General features: G+C 42.3%; 1 protein-coding gene across 2 annotated transcripts in view; it reads right to left on the minus strand.

The window, feature by feature from the left end:
• LOC141140614 (solute carrier family 22 member 2-like) overlaps positions 1 to 16129 on the minus strand; it is a 101012-nt gene that overhangs the window by 31129 nt on the left and 53754 nt on the right. For both annotated transcript variants that reach the window (XM_073627993.1, XM_073627994.1), the window contains exon 5: positions 14270 to 14384. In XM_073627993.1, the coding sequence (XP_073484094.1) occupies positions 14270 to 14384 (115 nt within the window). The remainder of the gene's footprint in view (positions 1 to 14269; positions 14385 to 16129) is intronic.

Raw genomic sequence — 16129 nt, forward strand, 5'->3', positions numbered from 1 at the left:
ACACTTGGTGACGTGGCGAGTCCCATAAGTGCAATTCAAGCTGGCGAGGTGGCAAGCACAAGTAGTGTCCCGCTGCCACCAAGAAGACGAACATAGGCCCCTCGTGCCCATAGTGCCCTTCCTGCTGCATTCGCCAATCCTAATTGGGAACCCACCACTTCTGCAGCACCCGTACTTCCCCCATTCACTGGCCAACCTGGCATTCAGGTGGAAACAGTTGATTTTACGTCACTTGATTTTTATTCGCTGTTTTTCACCCAAGATCTCTAACTATTGTGGACCAAAGCAATTTATACGCTGGTCAACACATCGCCACTATTACCCATTCCTCCCTTGCCAGAGATTGGAAACCAATTACGATTTCCGAATTTAAGATCTTTCTGGGCCTTTCCCTCAACATGGGCATAACTAAAAAGAGTAAGTTGCGGTTATATTGGTCCACTGACCCAATTCACCATATGCCCTTGTCCTCTGCTTCCATGCCCAGGGCACGATACGAGCAGATTTTGTGGTTCATGCACTTCAACAACAATGAACTCTGTCGTCCTCCTGGAGACCCTGAATACAATCGGCTCTACAAAATTCGGCTCCTCATAAACCACTTCAACCAACGTTTTGCAGACTTGTTTACTCCCCATCAAGTTGTCTGCGTTGATGAGTCCCTGATTAAGTTTTCTGGCCGCTTGTCATTCAAACAGTACCTTCCCAGCAAGCGTGCCAGATACGGGGTCAAGATGTATAAGCTCTGTGACAGGGCCACAGGCTATACATGTAGTTTTATAGTTTACGAGGGCAAAGATAGTCACATAGAGCTGACAAACTGCCCTGACTACATAGGAAGCGCTGGCAAGATTGTGTGGCACTTGTTGTCACCCTTATTGGGAAAGGGGTACCACTTGTACATGGACAATTATTACACAAGCGTGCCACTTTTTAGTCACCTTTTTGATCAACAGATTGGAGCATGTGGCACAGTGCTTTCCCCAGAGGCTTGTAGATTCCTGTCTTAGGCTGGGGGAGAGAGCCTGCTTCAAGTGTAATAATTTGCTCGCTATGAAGTGGAGGGATAATAAGAATGTTTTCGTTCTTACCTCCCTTCATGCAGACATACATAGTTAGTTACATAGTTAGTCAGGTTGAAAAAAGACACAAGTCCATCCAGTTCAACCATAAAAAAAAAATCGTACAATCCAATATACCCAATACTATACCCACAGTTGATCCAGAGGAAGGCAAAAAACCCCAGCAGAGCATGCTCCAATTTGCTACAGCAGGGGAAAAAATTCCTTCCTGATCCCAGAGAGGCAATCGGATTTTCCCTGGATCAACTTTACCTATAAATGTCAGTACCCAGTTATATTATGTACATTTAGGAAAGTATCCAGGCCTTTCTTAAAGCAATCTACTGAGCTGGCCAGAACCGCCTCTGGAGGGAGTCTATTCCACATTTTCACAGCTCTTACTGTGAAGAAACCTTTCCGTATTTGGAGATTAAATCTCTTTTCCTCCAGTTGTAAAGAGTGCCCCCTTGTCCTCTGTGTTGACCGTAAAGTGAATAACTCAACACCAAGTTCACTATATGGACCCCTTATATATTTGAACATGTTGTTCATATCCCCCCTTATTCTCCTCTTCTCAAGAGTGAACAAATTCAGTTCCTCTAATCTTTCCTCATAGCTGAGCTCCCCCACGCCTCTTATCAGTTTGGTTGCCCTTCTCTGCACTTTCTCCAGTTCCCCGATATCCTTTTTGAGAACTGGTGCCCAAAACTGAACTGCATATTCCAGATGAGGTCTTACTAATGATTTGAACAGGGGTAAAATGATATCTCTCTCTCTGGAGTCCATACCTCTCTTAATACAAGAAAGGACTTTGTTCGCTTTGGAAACCGCAGCTTGGCATTGCATGCTATTATTGAGCTTATGATCTACCAAAACCCCCAGATCCTTCTCCACTATGGATTCCCCCAGTTGTACTCCCCCTAGTATGTATGATGCATGCATATTCTTAGCCCCCAAGTGCATAACTTTACATTTCTCAACATTAAACCTCATCTGCCACATAGTCGCCCAATTAGACAGTGCATTGAGGTCGGCTTGTAAATTGGAGACATCCTGTAAGGACGTTATTCCACTGCATAGCTTGGTGTCATCTGCAAAGACAGAAATGTTACTTTTGATCCCAGACCCAATATCATTTATAAAGATATTAAAGAGTAAGGGTCCCAGCACTGAACCTTGGGGTACACCACTGATAACCTTAGACCATTCAGAGTAAGAATCATTAACCACTACTCTCTGAATTCTGTCTTTTAGCCAGTTTTCTATCCATTTACAAACTGATATTTCCAAGCCTGTAGACTTTAACTTACACATGAGCCGTGTGTGCGGAACTGTATCGAACGCTTTTGCAAAATCCAAGTAAACCACGTCCACAGCCACCTCTCTGTCCAAGGTTTTACTTACCTCTTCATAAAAAGAAATCAGGTTTGTCTGACAACTTCTGTCTTTCATGAACCCATGCTGTCTGTTGCTTAAAATGTTTTTTTCCAGCAAGAACTCGTCTATGTGGTCTTTTATTAAATGCTCCAGTATCTTCCCGACTATAGAAGTTAAACTAACAGGTCTATAGTTACTTGGTAAAGACTTTGATCCCTTTTTAAATATAGGCACCACGTTCGCCCTGCGCCAATCCAGTGGTACCATTCCTGTCATTAATGAGTCCCTAAAAATTAGATACAATGGCTTTGAAATTACAGAGCTCAATTCTTTTAGGATCCGTGGGTGGATGCCATCAGGTCCAGGTGCTTTATCCACCTTTATTCTGTCTAAATATTTCTGGACCATATCCCTTTTGAGCCATTGTGGATCATTGGGGGCTGTGTCAGACACGACGGTCCAAATTCCTACGGCGACTGGTGTTGTGGAGAAACCCCTCTGTGTCCACGAATATAACCAAAATATGGGAGGGGTGGACCTCAATGACCAGTTGTTGGCGCCGTACCTAATTGCCCGTAAGGCCAGACGCTGGTACAAGAAAGTGTCTGTTTATTTATTTCAATTGGCTTTGCTGAACGCTCATGTGCTATACAGAGCTTCAGGACGTACTGGATCCTTCCTTAAATTCCAGGAAGAGATCGTCAGAGCCCTTCTGTTTCCAGACGGTGCTCCACCTCACCTTCCCCAACCAAATGCAGTAAGCCAGCTGCATGAGAGGCATTTTACGTATGTCCTCTCGAGTACCCCTACCCAACGAGCCCCTCAAAGAAGATATCGTGTCTGCAGCAAGCGCGGATATAGGCGTGACACCCGGTATTATTGTCCCTCCTGTCCTGACAATCCTGGTCTTTGCATTGGTGAATGTTTTGAACGCTACCATTCACTAGTTGAGTATTAGCGTAGGGTACAGCACTGTACAGACTAGGCACACTAACACAGGGTTTCCCAAGATGCCATCGCATTTTGAGAGACCCAAACCTGGTACCAGTTACAAAAGTTATAGTTATAAAAAAAAGTGTAAAAAAAAAAAAGTAAAAAAAATAAAAACACATGTTATTATGTTTTACCATGTTTGCTTTTCAGATATGCAATTTTTTTATACTTTACTGTTTACTGTGTTTTATTGTTAACCATTTTTTTGTTTTCAGGTACGCCATTCAGCTGCAGAGCGGATTTATTTATCTTGACAGCAACAGCGTTTGCTCCCACGATACATAAAGCCGTGACTCCGGCGCTGTCGGAGGTGATTTCACCACCACAGTTACATACTTCAGCATATATGCCGAAGCGTGGAGGCAGTAGTGGGTGGAGGAGCGACTTGCTCCTACCTTTTGCGGGAGGATGCCCCCATGCTTCGGCATATATATATTTTAGGCACAGGTTGCGTTAAATGTTTTATTTTTTACTATGATTTTTTTTGTATTTGCTTTGCAGGTATGGTATGTCTTACTGTTATACTGTAATGTTACTTTGTTTTATTGTTAACCATCATTTGCTTAGCAGGTACGCCATTCAGTTGCAGTGCGGATTTATTTATCTTGACAGCAACAGCGTTTGCTCCCACGATACATAAAGCCGTGACTCCAGCTCTGTCGGAGGTGATTTCACCACCACAGTTACATACTTCAACATATATGCCGAAGCGTGGGGGCAGCAGTGGGTGGAGGAGCGATTTGCTCCTACCTTTTGCGGGAGGATGCCCCCATGCTTCGGCATATATATATTTTAGGCACAGGTTGCGTTAAATGTTTTATTTTTTACTATGGTTTTTTTTGTATTTGCTTTGCAGGTATGGTAAGTCTAATAGGGCGTACACACGGTCGGACTTTGTTCGGACATTCCGACAACAAAATCCACGGATTTTTTCCGACGGATGTTGGCTCAAACTTGTCTTGCATACACATGGTCACACAAAGTTGTCGGAAAATCCGATCGTTCTGAACACAGTGACGTAAAACACGTACGTCGGGACTATAAACGGGGCAGTAGCCAATAGCTTTCATCTCTTTATTTATTCTGAGCATGCGTGGCACTTTGTCCGTCGGATTTGTGTACACACGATCGGAATTTCCGACAACGGATTTTGTTGTCGGAAAATTTTATCTCCTGCTCTCCAATGGAGCCCACACACGGTCGGAATTTCCGACAACACGCTCCGATAGGACATTTTCCATCGGAAAATCCGACCGTGTGTACGGGGCATTACTGTTATACTGTAATGTTACTTTGTTTTATTGTTAACCATCATTTGCTTAGCAGGTACGCCATTCAGTTGCAGCGTGGATTTATGTATCTTGACAGCAACAGCGTTTGCTCCCACTATATATAAAGCCGTGACTCCAGCGCTGTCGGAGGTGATTTCACCACCACAGTTACATACTTCAGCATATATGCCGAAGCATGGGGGCAGCAGAGGGTGGAGCAGCGATTTGCTCCTAACTTTTGCGGGAGGATGCCCCCATGCTTCAGCATATATATACGGTGCATGTATGCCCATCATTAGAAGTGGGTGGATGAAGGGAGGTATTCTAATGGTGGGCATACCCACCGATCAATCTCTGTTTTTCGTTCAGCCCACAGGCTGCATGAAAAAAAAGTTTACAATATATGCCCAACAAGGACCAGCAACGTACTGGTATGTTACTGCAGCACAAGCGTTTTCCCCGCACCAGGTTGTATCCAAACCAGGTATAAACTGAATGTTGCACTCCAGAGTTGAAAAGCCCCAGGTGCTGGCTAATGCTAATCCATGTTGTGAGGGAAGAAAAAAGTCCGGACAGCCGCACACCAGGAGAATATAATCCAACGAAATTTCTTTATTGTAAAATCAGGAACAAATCATGTACAAAGCACCATGGATAGAATGTACAGATAATCAGCTAATGCGTTTCACGCTCTGCGGAGTGCTTACTCATAGCTAACAATAATAAAAATGAAACCACATATATACCATTTATCATGAATCATGTGACCAAGTGGTAAATCTAAAATGCAGAACAGCTGAGATCTGATTGTGAAGGGTGTGAACATTGGTCAGTGGTTGATGAGCACAGGGGTGAAAATCCCTGTGAGTGCAGGGTGTATATGTGTAAGCAGCGGCAAAATGTAGAAAAAAGAAACCAGTTATATAAAATGCTATATAAGCATGTAAGACACGTAAAATACATATGAAGAATGATAAAAAAAAGCGAAGAAAGGGGCTATATTTGGATTAACGTGAAAAATAAATGATGAAAAGTGAATGAAAAGATGGAGAAATCTTAATGGGTAGTGAATGCTGGTGTAAAAATAAAAATAAATATAAATTACACCAGAAAAGAAAAAAGGAACAATGCGTGTGAAGTGTGTTTGGGGGGTGAAAGAAAAAGAAAAATATGGGGTTTCTGTGTATGCAAACAATATCGCAATAACGTGATATTAATGCTGTGTATGGATATTGTGAAACCAAAAAAAAATCCAAAATCCAAATATAGCCCCTTTCTTCACTTTTTTTTATCATTCTTCATATGTATTTTACATGTCTTACATGCTTATATAGCATTTTATATAATTGGTTTCTTTTTTCTACATTTTGCCGCTGCTTACACATATACACCCTGCACTCACAGGGATTTTCACCCCTGTGCTCATCATCCACTGACCAATGTTCACACCCTTCACAATCAGATCTCAGCTGTTCTGCCTTTTAGATTTACCACTTGGTCACATGATTCATGATAAATGGTATATATGTGGTTTCATTTTTATTATTGTTAGCTATGAGTAAGCGCTCCGCAGAGCGTGAAACGCGTTAGCTGATTATCTGTACATTCTATCCATGGTGCTTTGTACATGATTTGTTCCTGATTTTACAATAAAGAAATTTCGTTGGACTATATTCTCCTGGTGTGCGGCTGTCCGGACTTTTTTCTTCCCTCACAACGTACTGGTATGTTGCTGGACTTTGAGTGGTTATACCAGAATGATGCCTGCAGGTTTAGGTATCATCTTGGTATAATTTTTTTCAGCCAGCGGTCGGCTTTCATGTAAAAGCAATCCTAACGACTAATTAGCCTCTAGACTGCTTTTACAAGCAGTGGGAGGGAATGCCCCCCCCACCGTCTTCCATGTTTTTCTCTGGCTCTCCTGTCCCAACAGGGAACCTGAAAATGCAGCCGGTGATTCAACCAGCTGACCACAGAGCTGATCAGAGACCAGAGTGGCTCCAAACATCTCTATGGCCTAAGAAACCGGAAGCTACGAGCATTTCATGACTTAGATTTCACCGGATGTAAACAGCGCCATTGGGAAATTGGGAAAGCATTTTATCACACTGATCTTGGTGTGGTCAGATGCTTTGAGGGCAGAGGAGAGATCTAGGGTCTAATAGACCCCAATTTTTTCAAAATAGAGTACCTGTCACTACCTATTGCTATCATAGGGGATATTTACATTCCCTGAGATAACAATAAAAATTATTTAAAAAAATGAAAGGAACAGTTTAAAAATAGGATAAAAAAGTATGTCATGTTTGGTATCCATGTACTTGGCCTAAGATCATCTTTTTTATTTTATCAAACATTTGGGCAATATAGTGTGTTTAGTTTGTCGCCATGTATTTAGTTTGTCGCCACTGCATGTTTGTGCGCAATTTTAAAGCATGCCATGTTTGGTATCCATGTACTCGGCCTAAGATCATCTTTTTTATTTCATCAAACATTTGGGCAATATAGTGTGTTTTAGTGCATTCAAATTGAAAAAAGTGTGTTTTTTCCCCAAAAAATGCGTTTGAAAAATCGCTGCTCAAATACTGTGTGAAAAAAAAAAAAAAGAAACACCCACCATTTTAACCTGTAGGGCATTTGCTTTAAAAAAATATATAATGTTTGGGGGTTCAAAGTAATTTTCTTGCAAAAAAAAAATTTTTTTTCATGTAAACAAATAGTGTCAGAAAGGGCTTTGTCTTCAAGTGGTTAGAAGAGTGGGTGATGTGTGACATAAGGTTCTAAATGTTGTGCATAAAATGCCAGGACAGTTCAAAACCCCCCAAATGACCCCATTTTGGAAAGTAGACACCCCAAGCTATTTGCTGAGAGGCATGTCGAGTCCATGGAATATTTTATATTTATATATTTTGACAACTTTGTGCAAAAAAAAAAGTTTGTAATTTTCCCGCAACTTGTGTCAAAATATAAAATATTCCATGGACTCAACATGCCTCTCAGCAAATAGCTTGGGGTGTCTACTTTCCAAAATGGGGTCATTTGGGGGGGTTGTGCCATCTTGGCATTTTATGGCCTTCAAAACTATGAAAGGTAGTGAGGAGTGAAATCAAAAATTTACGCCCTTAGAAATCCTGAAGGCTGTGATTGGTTTTCGGGGCCCCGTACGCGGCTAGGCTCCCAAAGAGTCCCACACATGTGGTATCCCCATACTCAGGAGAAGCAGCTAAATGTATTTTGGGGTGCAATTCCACATATGCCCATGGCCTGTGTGAGCAATATATCATTTAGTGACAACTTTTTGTAAATTTTAAATTTTTTTTTTTGTTATTATTCAATCACTTGGGACAAAGAAAAATAATATTCAATGGGCTCAACATGCCTCTCAGCAATTTCCTTGGGGTGTCTACTTTCCAAAATGGGGTCATTTGGGGGCAGTCATAAACTAAAAGCTGTGTAAATTCCAGAAAATGTACCCTAGTTTGTAGACGCTATAACTTTTGCGCAAACCAATAAATATACGCTTATTGACATTTTTTTTACCAAAGACATGTGGCCGAATACATTTTGGCCTAAATTTTTTTTATAACAAAAAGTAGAAAATATCATTTTTTTTCAAAATTTTCGGTCTTTTTCCATTTATAGCGCAAAAAATAAAAACCTCAGAGGTGATCAAATACCATAAAAAGAAAGCTCTATTTGTGAGAAGAAAAGGACGCAAATTTTGTTTGGGTACAGCATTGCATGACCACGCAATTAGCAGTTAAAGCGACACAGTGCCAAATTGTAAAAAGTGCTCTCGTCAGGAAGGGGGGTAAATCCTTCCGGGGCTGAAGTGGTTAAAGTGAAACAATAAAAATGAAATATTCCTTTAAATATTGTGCCTGGGGGTGTCCTTAGCCTACCTGTAAAGTAGTGCATCTTTCCCATGTTTATAACAGTGCCACAGCAAAATGACATTTCTAAAGGAAAAATGTCATTTAAAACTGCTCACGGCTGTAATGTATTGTCGGATCCCAGCAATACAGATAAAAATACAAAAAAATGACGTGGAGGTCCCCCAAAAAATCCATACCAGGCCCTTCAGGTCTGGTATGGATATTAAGGGGAACCCTGCACCTAAATTTTTTTTTTAAATGGCGTGGGGGTCCCCCAGGCACCCAAGCACTATATACTCTGAACAGCAGTATATATACTATACGGCCTGCCCTATATACTCGGCAGAAAATTGGGCCTTAGGTGTTGGTGGTACCAGAACATTGTAAGCCCTCGCAGTTACTCTGGGCGCAGGAGCGTGTGCAGGAACGGGCCCTGCTGTGAAATATTATATCAAGAATTGTAATTACATGCCCCTGTTAAACAGGGGCAGGAAAATTGGGCCGTGGGTGGTGGTGGTGCCACAACACTGTAGCCCCTCACAGATGTTCGTGTTGGGCGCTGGAACGAGCCCTGCTGTGAAATATTATATCAAAAGTTGTAATTACATGCCCCTGTTAAACAGGGGCAGAAAAGTTGGGCGCAGGAACGGGCTCTGCTGTGAAACATGACTGCCAGTTTCTTGTCCTTCTGTGGCACCTCCTCTCTCTAGGCTTACGTTACTCCCTTCCTCCACCTGGGAACCAATATTGGAGCCTTGAAATTATTATTATTATTATACAGGATTTATATAGCACCAACAGTTTGCGCAGCGCTTTACAACATGGGGGCAGACAGTACACTAACAATACAAATCAATACAGGAGGGATCAGAGGGCCCTGCTCATTAGAGCTTACAATCTAGAAGGGAGGGTCAAGTAGAAACAAGAGGTAATAACTGTGGGGGATGAGCTGATGGAAAAAATGAAGGTACAGTTGTTAGGGGTGGGTAGGATAGGCTTCTCTGAATAGAAGGGTTTTCAGGAAACGTCTGAAAGCTAATAAAGTAGGAGATAAGCGGACAGATTGGGGTAGGGCATTCCATAGGATTGGAGAGGCTTTGGAAAAGGCCTGGAGGCGAGTATGGGAGGAGGTGACAAGGGAGCTAGAGAGCAGGAGGTCTTGAGAGGAACGAAGAGAGCGAGTAGATTGGTATTTAGAGACTAATCTAGTGATGTAGCTGGGGGCGAAATTGTGGATGGCTTTGTACGTAGTTGTTAGAATTTTGAATTTAATTCTTTGGCCGAGCGGAAGCCAGTGGAGGGATTGACAGAGAGGAGTGGCAGACACAGAGCGATTGGTAAGGTGGATGAGTCTGGCAGCGGCATTCATAATGCACTGAAGAGGTGATAGACTATGTAGAGGTAAGCCAATGAGAAGGGAGTTGCAGAGACCAACAAGTGAATTAAGAGCTTTGTTGTGTCAATGGTTAGAAAGTGGCGTATTTTGGAGATGTTGTGTAGGTTGAGGCGGCAGGACTTGGACAGTGATTGGATGTGTTGCTTGAAGGCGAGTTCAGAGTCTAGGACTACACCTAGAACCTTGGCATGTGGGGATGGACTTATAGTTGTGCCATCAATTTTGACAGAGAGATCGGGGGAAGAGGCATATGGGGGAGGAAAAATTATAAGTTCGGTTTTGGCTAGATTGAGTTTGAGGAAGTGGTGTGACATCCAGACTGATATGTCTGAGAGTAAATTAGTGATACGTGAGGAGAGGGAGTGAGCTGAGGGGTAGAGAAATAGATTTGGGTGTCGTCAGCGTAGAGGTGGTATTGGAAGCCATGGGAGGCTATCAGTTGACCCAGGGAGGCGGTGTAGATTGAAAATAGTAGAGGTCCAAGAACAGAACCCTGAGGGACCCCAACAGAGAAAGGAAGAGGAGAGGAGGAAGTAGAGTTATAAGAAACGCTAAAGGTGCGGTTGGATAAGTAGGAAGAGAACCAGCGAAGTGTACAGTCACAGAGACCAAAGGTCTGTGTATATACTGTGTACACTACCTGAAGTGTAGTAGAAACAGAACATCACGGAATGCACTGTAGATATAGGCTACACTGAATGCAGAGTATATATATATATATATATATATATATATATATATTTATATATATATATATTAATACACTGTCTGACGTCTATTAGAAACTGTACACACTGTATTAGATACTGTGTACACCGCCTGCACTGTATTAGCAACTGTACAATGGCTGCACTGTATTATATACTGTGTACACCGCCTGCACTGTATTAGAAACTGTACACAATGCATTAGATACTGTGTACACCGCCTGCACTGTATTAGATACTGTGTACACCACAGAATTCACTGTAGATATAGGCTACACTGAATGCAAAATATATATATATATATATATATATATATATATATATATATATATATATATATATACAGTCAGGTCCATAAATATTGGGACATCGACACAATTCTAATCTCTTTGGCTCTATACACCGACACAATGGATTTGAAATGAAACGAGCAAGATGTGCTTTAACTGCGGACTTTCAGCTTTAATTTGAGGGTATTTACATCCAAATCAGGTGAACGGTGTAGGAATTACAACAGTTTGTATATGTGCCTCCCACTTTTTAAGGGGCCAAAAGTAATGGGACAATTGGCTGCTCAGCTGTTCCATGGCCAGGTGTGTGTTATTCCCTCATTATCCCATTTACAAGGAGCAGATAAAAGGCCCAGAGTTAATTTCAAGTGTGCATTTTGCATTTGGAATCTGTTGCTGTTAACTCTCAATATGAGGTCCAAAGAGCTGTCACTATCAGTGAAGCAAGCCATCATTAGGCTGAAAAAACAAAACAAACTCATCAGAGAGATAGCAAAAACATTAGGTGTGGCCAAATCAACTGTTTGGAACATCCTTAAAAAGAAAGAACACACTGATGAGCTCAGCAACACCAAAAGACCCGGAAGACCATGGAAAACAACTGTGGTGGATGAACGAAGAATCCTTTCCCTGGTGAAGAAAACACCCTTCACAACAGTTGGCCAGATCAAGAACACTCTACAGGAGCTAAGTGTATGTATGTCAAAGTCAACAATCAAGAGAAGACTTCACCAGATTAAATACAGAGGGTTCACCACAAGATGTAAACCATTGGTGAGCCTCAAAAACAGGAAGGCCAGATTAGAGTTTGCCAAACAACATCCAAAAAAGCCTTCACAGTTCTGGAACAACATCCTATGGACAGATGAGACCAAGATCAACTTGTACCAGAGTGATGGGAAGAGAAGAGTATGGAGAAGGAAAGGAACTGCTCATGATCCAAAGCATACCACCTCATCAGTGAAGCATGGTGGTGGCAGTGTCATGATGTGGGCATGCATGGCTGGCAATGGAACTGGTTCTCTTGTATTTATTGATGATGTGACTGCTGACAAAAGCAGCAGGATGAATTCTGAAGTTTTTTGGGCAATATAATCTGCTCATATTCAGCAAAATGCTTCAGAATTCATTGGACAGCGCTTCACAGTGCAGATGGACAATGACCTGAAGCATACTGCGAAAGCAACCAAAGAGTTTTTTAAGGGAACGAAGTGGAATGGTATGCAATGGCCAAGTCAATCACCTGACCTGAATCCGATTGAGCATGCATTTCACTTGCTGAAGACAAAACTGAAGGGAAAATGCACCAAGAACAAGCAGGAACTGAAGACAGTTGCAGTAGAGGCCTGGCAGAGCATCACCAGGGATGAAACCCAGCATCTGGTGATGTCTATGCGTTCCAAACTTCAGGCTGTAATTGACTGCAAAGGATTTGCAATCAAGTATTAAAAAGTGAAAGTTTGATGGATGATTGTTAATCTGTCCCATTACTTTTGGTCCCTTAAAAACTGGGAGGCACATATACAAACTGTTGTAATTCCTACACCATTCGCCTGATTTGGATGTAAATACCCTCAAATTAAAGCTGAAACTCTGCAATTAAAGCACATCTTGTTCGTTTCATTTCAAATCCATTGTGGTGGTGTATAGAGCCAAAAAGATTAGAATTGTGTCGATGTCCCAATATTTATGGACCTGACTGTATATATATATATTAATACACCGCCTGAAGTGTATTAGAAACAGTACACCACAGAATGCACTGTAGATATAGGCTAGAGTATATATATATATATATATATATATATATATATATATATATACTCGAAAATCGAATACACTGCCACTAACTGAATAACCTGCCTGCTTAATCTAACTCAAGCTATCTCTCTGTCCACGTCAACAACACACTACACACGGCCGCTCTGTTAGCAGCCTTATATAGTGCAGGGCTTGGACTTAGTCCCCCTGAGCCATGATTGGCCAAAGGCACCCTGCCTTTGGCCAATTATGGCTCTCTCATCAGAGCACGCTGTGATTGGCCAAAGGATGCAGGTAAGGTACATGCTTTGGCCAATCATCAAACAGCAATGCACTGCGATCTCGCAGTGTATTATGGGGCATTCCGCGGCGCTCGAATTTTCCGCGAGCGCCCCATATGTTCAGTTCGTTTTAGAACAAACGAACACCCGAACTTATAGTCAACTCGAACCATGGGATCATCCCTATTGGCAACCTATGGAATCTTAAATAACATGAATGGATGGCAAACACTTTAAGAACCGTGAGTTTAGTTCACCAAGTTTAAAATACCGCATAAACATCAGTGTTAAATTAACACGTGTTATTTTTTTAACAGTTAATGTTACGTTTGTGTTACATAACGCATGCATTAAATTTAGTTTGTGGTAATTAATGCATTTTTGCACGTTATTTCACCATTGGCTTCAGCGGAAAATGAAACATCTAGCAGTGGTATTACTACAACTGATAAATGTGGCAGTTCCAGTTCAGAGATGCTGACTGTCAAGAAAACAGGCTCCTGCCAGTATCCTACCAGTTCACCGTTTCAGTTTTACTAAAAATGGTGAACTAACCCATTGGGTTCTGCACACTCAAACATTGCTCGGCTACGTCCTATGCTATCATACACTGTAGCTGAAAAGCTCAATATTCATACATTTGTGTTCTCCCGACTTGGCTACTGCAATGCTCTACTCGCTGGTGTATCTAAATCCACTATTGATCAACTTCAATATGTACAAAATTCGGCAGCCAGAATCTGGACTAGGTCTGGTACAAGTGATCCCCCGCTCCTCAAATTCTGGTTTGCTTTGTGTCCCCCCTACTCACCTACACTCAATGGGAGATAGAGCCTTCTGCTGCTATGATCAAAAACTCTGGAATTCCAGAACATCAGAGAGTTATTTTCTGTGAAATCTTTCAAATCAAATCTAAAAAAAAAATTCTTTAGACAAGCTTTCACATAATTGTCCCTTTTTTTCTTTGTTTTATCCTGTGTAATTCTTGTGTTTTCTTTGTAAAACTCTTTGAGAAGCTACCTTTAAAGGTGCTATATAAAAAAAAGTTTATTATTATTATTATTATTAGTACTAGTCAAACTTAAGCTGTACCCCGTCCTATTTCTAAGCCTGCCACCTCTCATTCAACTGTCTAATGCTAGAATTTCAGTAGTGACTCTGCCATTCAACAATTACATAACATGGGGCATGACAACATACGGCAAGCTTAAATGATGTGTGTCTTCACAATGATAAAAACTCACGGGAGTTACTCACCTGTAAAGTATTGGGTATCGGTTTCTTATTCTTCTTAGCAATCTGCTCAATAATTTCATTGGCCTTATCTTTCTGGTTTTGGGATAGGAGCCATCGAGGTGATTCTGGAATACACCTGTAATAAATGAACTTTTTAATGTAAGAGCTATGTCACATTAACAAATTTGTAGCAGGGATCTGTAGCAATAATTCGAGATAAAAACCTTGTATGAGCTCAACCAGGACGGAAGGCGCAGCCCACTGTACTGTAGCTGAATGAAAATGTATTTGTATCAAAAAACACATATATGGAGTAGCCAATAACAATAAAAACGTAATCATTCAAGACGTGATAATCATACAGTGTTTACAACTCAACGTCCATCATTCATGCCCCATCCAGTAACCGTTACTTGCTGAAGCAAAACAATATAAATGCACATTAATAGGCTCAATGCTAAGCAACAACAATATGGTAAGTGAAACAACATGTAAATGAATTGGATATGGATGCTCAGCTGGCTCCCAGCATGGGAAAAATCCAAAATGGCCAGACCTGTATCTTGGGAAAGAGAAAGGCACACTGGTGATCATAAATGATCATAAGTTCCTTGGTATATCCAACAGCTAGGGAATGCAGTCCCAGCATGCACAGGGATTGTGACGGCATAAGGGGGCGGGGTCTCCGCCTATATAAGTCAGAGCGGAGCGCCCAGAGACCATTCCAGCCGGAGAGACCGTCGTGTCAACATCGGAAGAAGAGAAGAGGGAAGAAGATGATCCAGAGGTCCAGGCCACCGCTAGCAAAACAGCGGGAGAAGATAGCGGTGGAGCCGGCAGAAGATCCGGACACCGGGAGAAGACGCCAGAGAGACTCCCGGAGTCGGAAGAAGACCCCTGGAGCTGCCTAATAAATTACTTTAAAAACCTGTGTACTGTGTTTTTTTATTGACACTTTTTTCCCTAGGTGAATGGGTAGGGGTACGATGTACCCCATACTCATTCACAAAGGGTGGGTGGCCGGGATCTGGGGGCCCCCTTATTAAAGGGGGCTCCCGGATTCCGATAAGCCCCTCGCCCGCAGACCCCGACAACCAACGGCCAGGGTTGTCGGGAAGAGGCCCTTGTCCTCATCAACATGGGGACAAGGTGCTTTGGGGTGGGGGGGCCGCAGGGTGCCCCCTCCCCCAAAGCACCCACGCCCCCATGTTGAGGGCATGCGGCCTGGTACGGCTCAGGAGGGGGGGATGCTCGCTCGTCCCCACCCCCTTTCCTGACCTACCGGGCTGCGTGCTCGGATAAGGGCCTGGTATGCCCCTGGGGGGAACTCACGCCGGTTTTTTATTTAAAATTTGGCGTGGCGTTCCCCCTCAACATTCATACCAAACAGTGCGAGTCGGTACCCTGTCGGGTTGCCACGGAGATGGCAAACCGCAGCTAAACGCAACCGCAGCTAATCGCACTGCGCAAATGCAGCTGATCTCAGTGCCTGGAGTCTAAATTTCACAGGAAAAAAAACATGCTTTTAACTGCGGCAGAATAGCCGTCCGTGTGAAAGGCGCCTAAGGATACAGTGAGAAGGCGGCAAGCGGACATCTTGTTACACCCACCGGAGTCTTGCATTTCACACTTATTTTTAACAGTAAACTGAGCTTATATAGCGAAATTCAGTATTTTGAAATCCGTCAGACTGTCTTGCTGTTGAATTTTTAAAGCAGCGGTGTTCTGTCAGATTAGCAAACCTGTGAGATCAGCAGGCTTGCCGCTGCTTTTATTATTCAACATCCAAATTATCAGACAGATTTAAAAATACTGCATTTCACTATATAAGTTCCGTTTACTGTTAAAAATAAGTGTGAAATGCAGGGGCGTTGCTAGGTG

This window comes from Aquarana catesbeiana, linkage group LG04, assembly GCF_042186555.1.
Source record: "Aquarana catesbeiana isolate 2022-GZ linkage group LG04, ASM4218655v1, whole genome shotgun sequence".
NCBI lineage: Eukaryota > Metazoa > Chordata > Amphibia > Anura > Ranidae > Aquarana > Aquarana catesbeiana.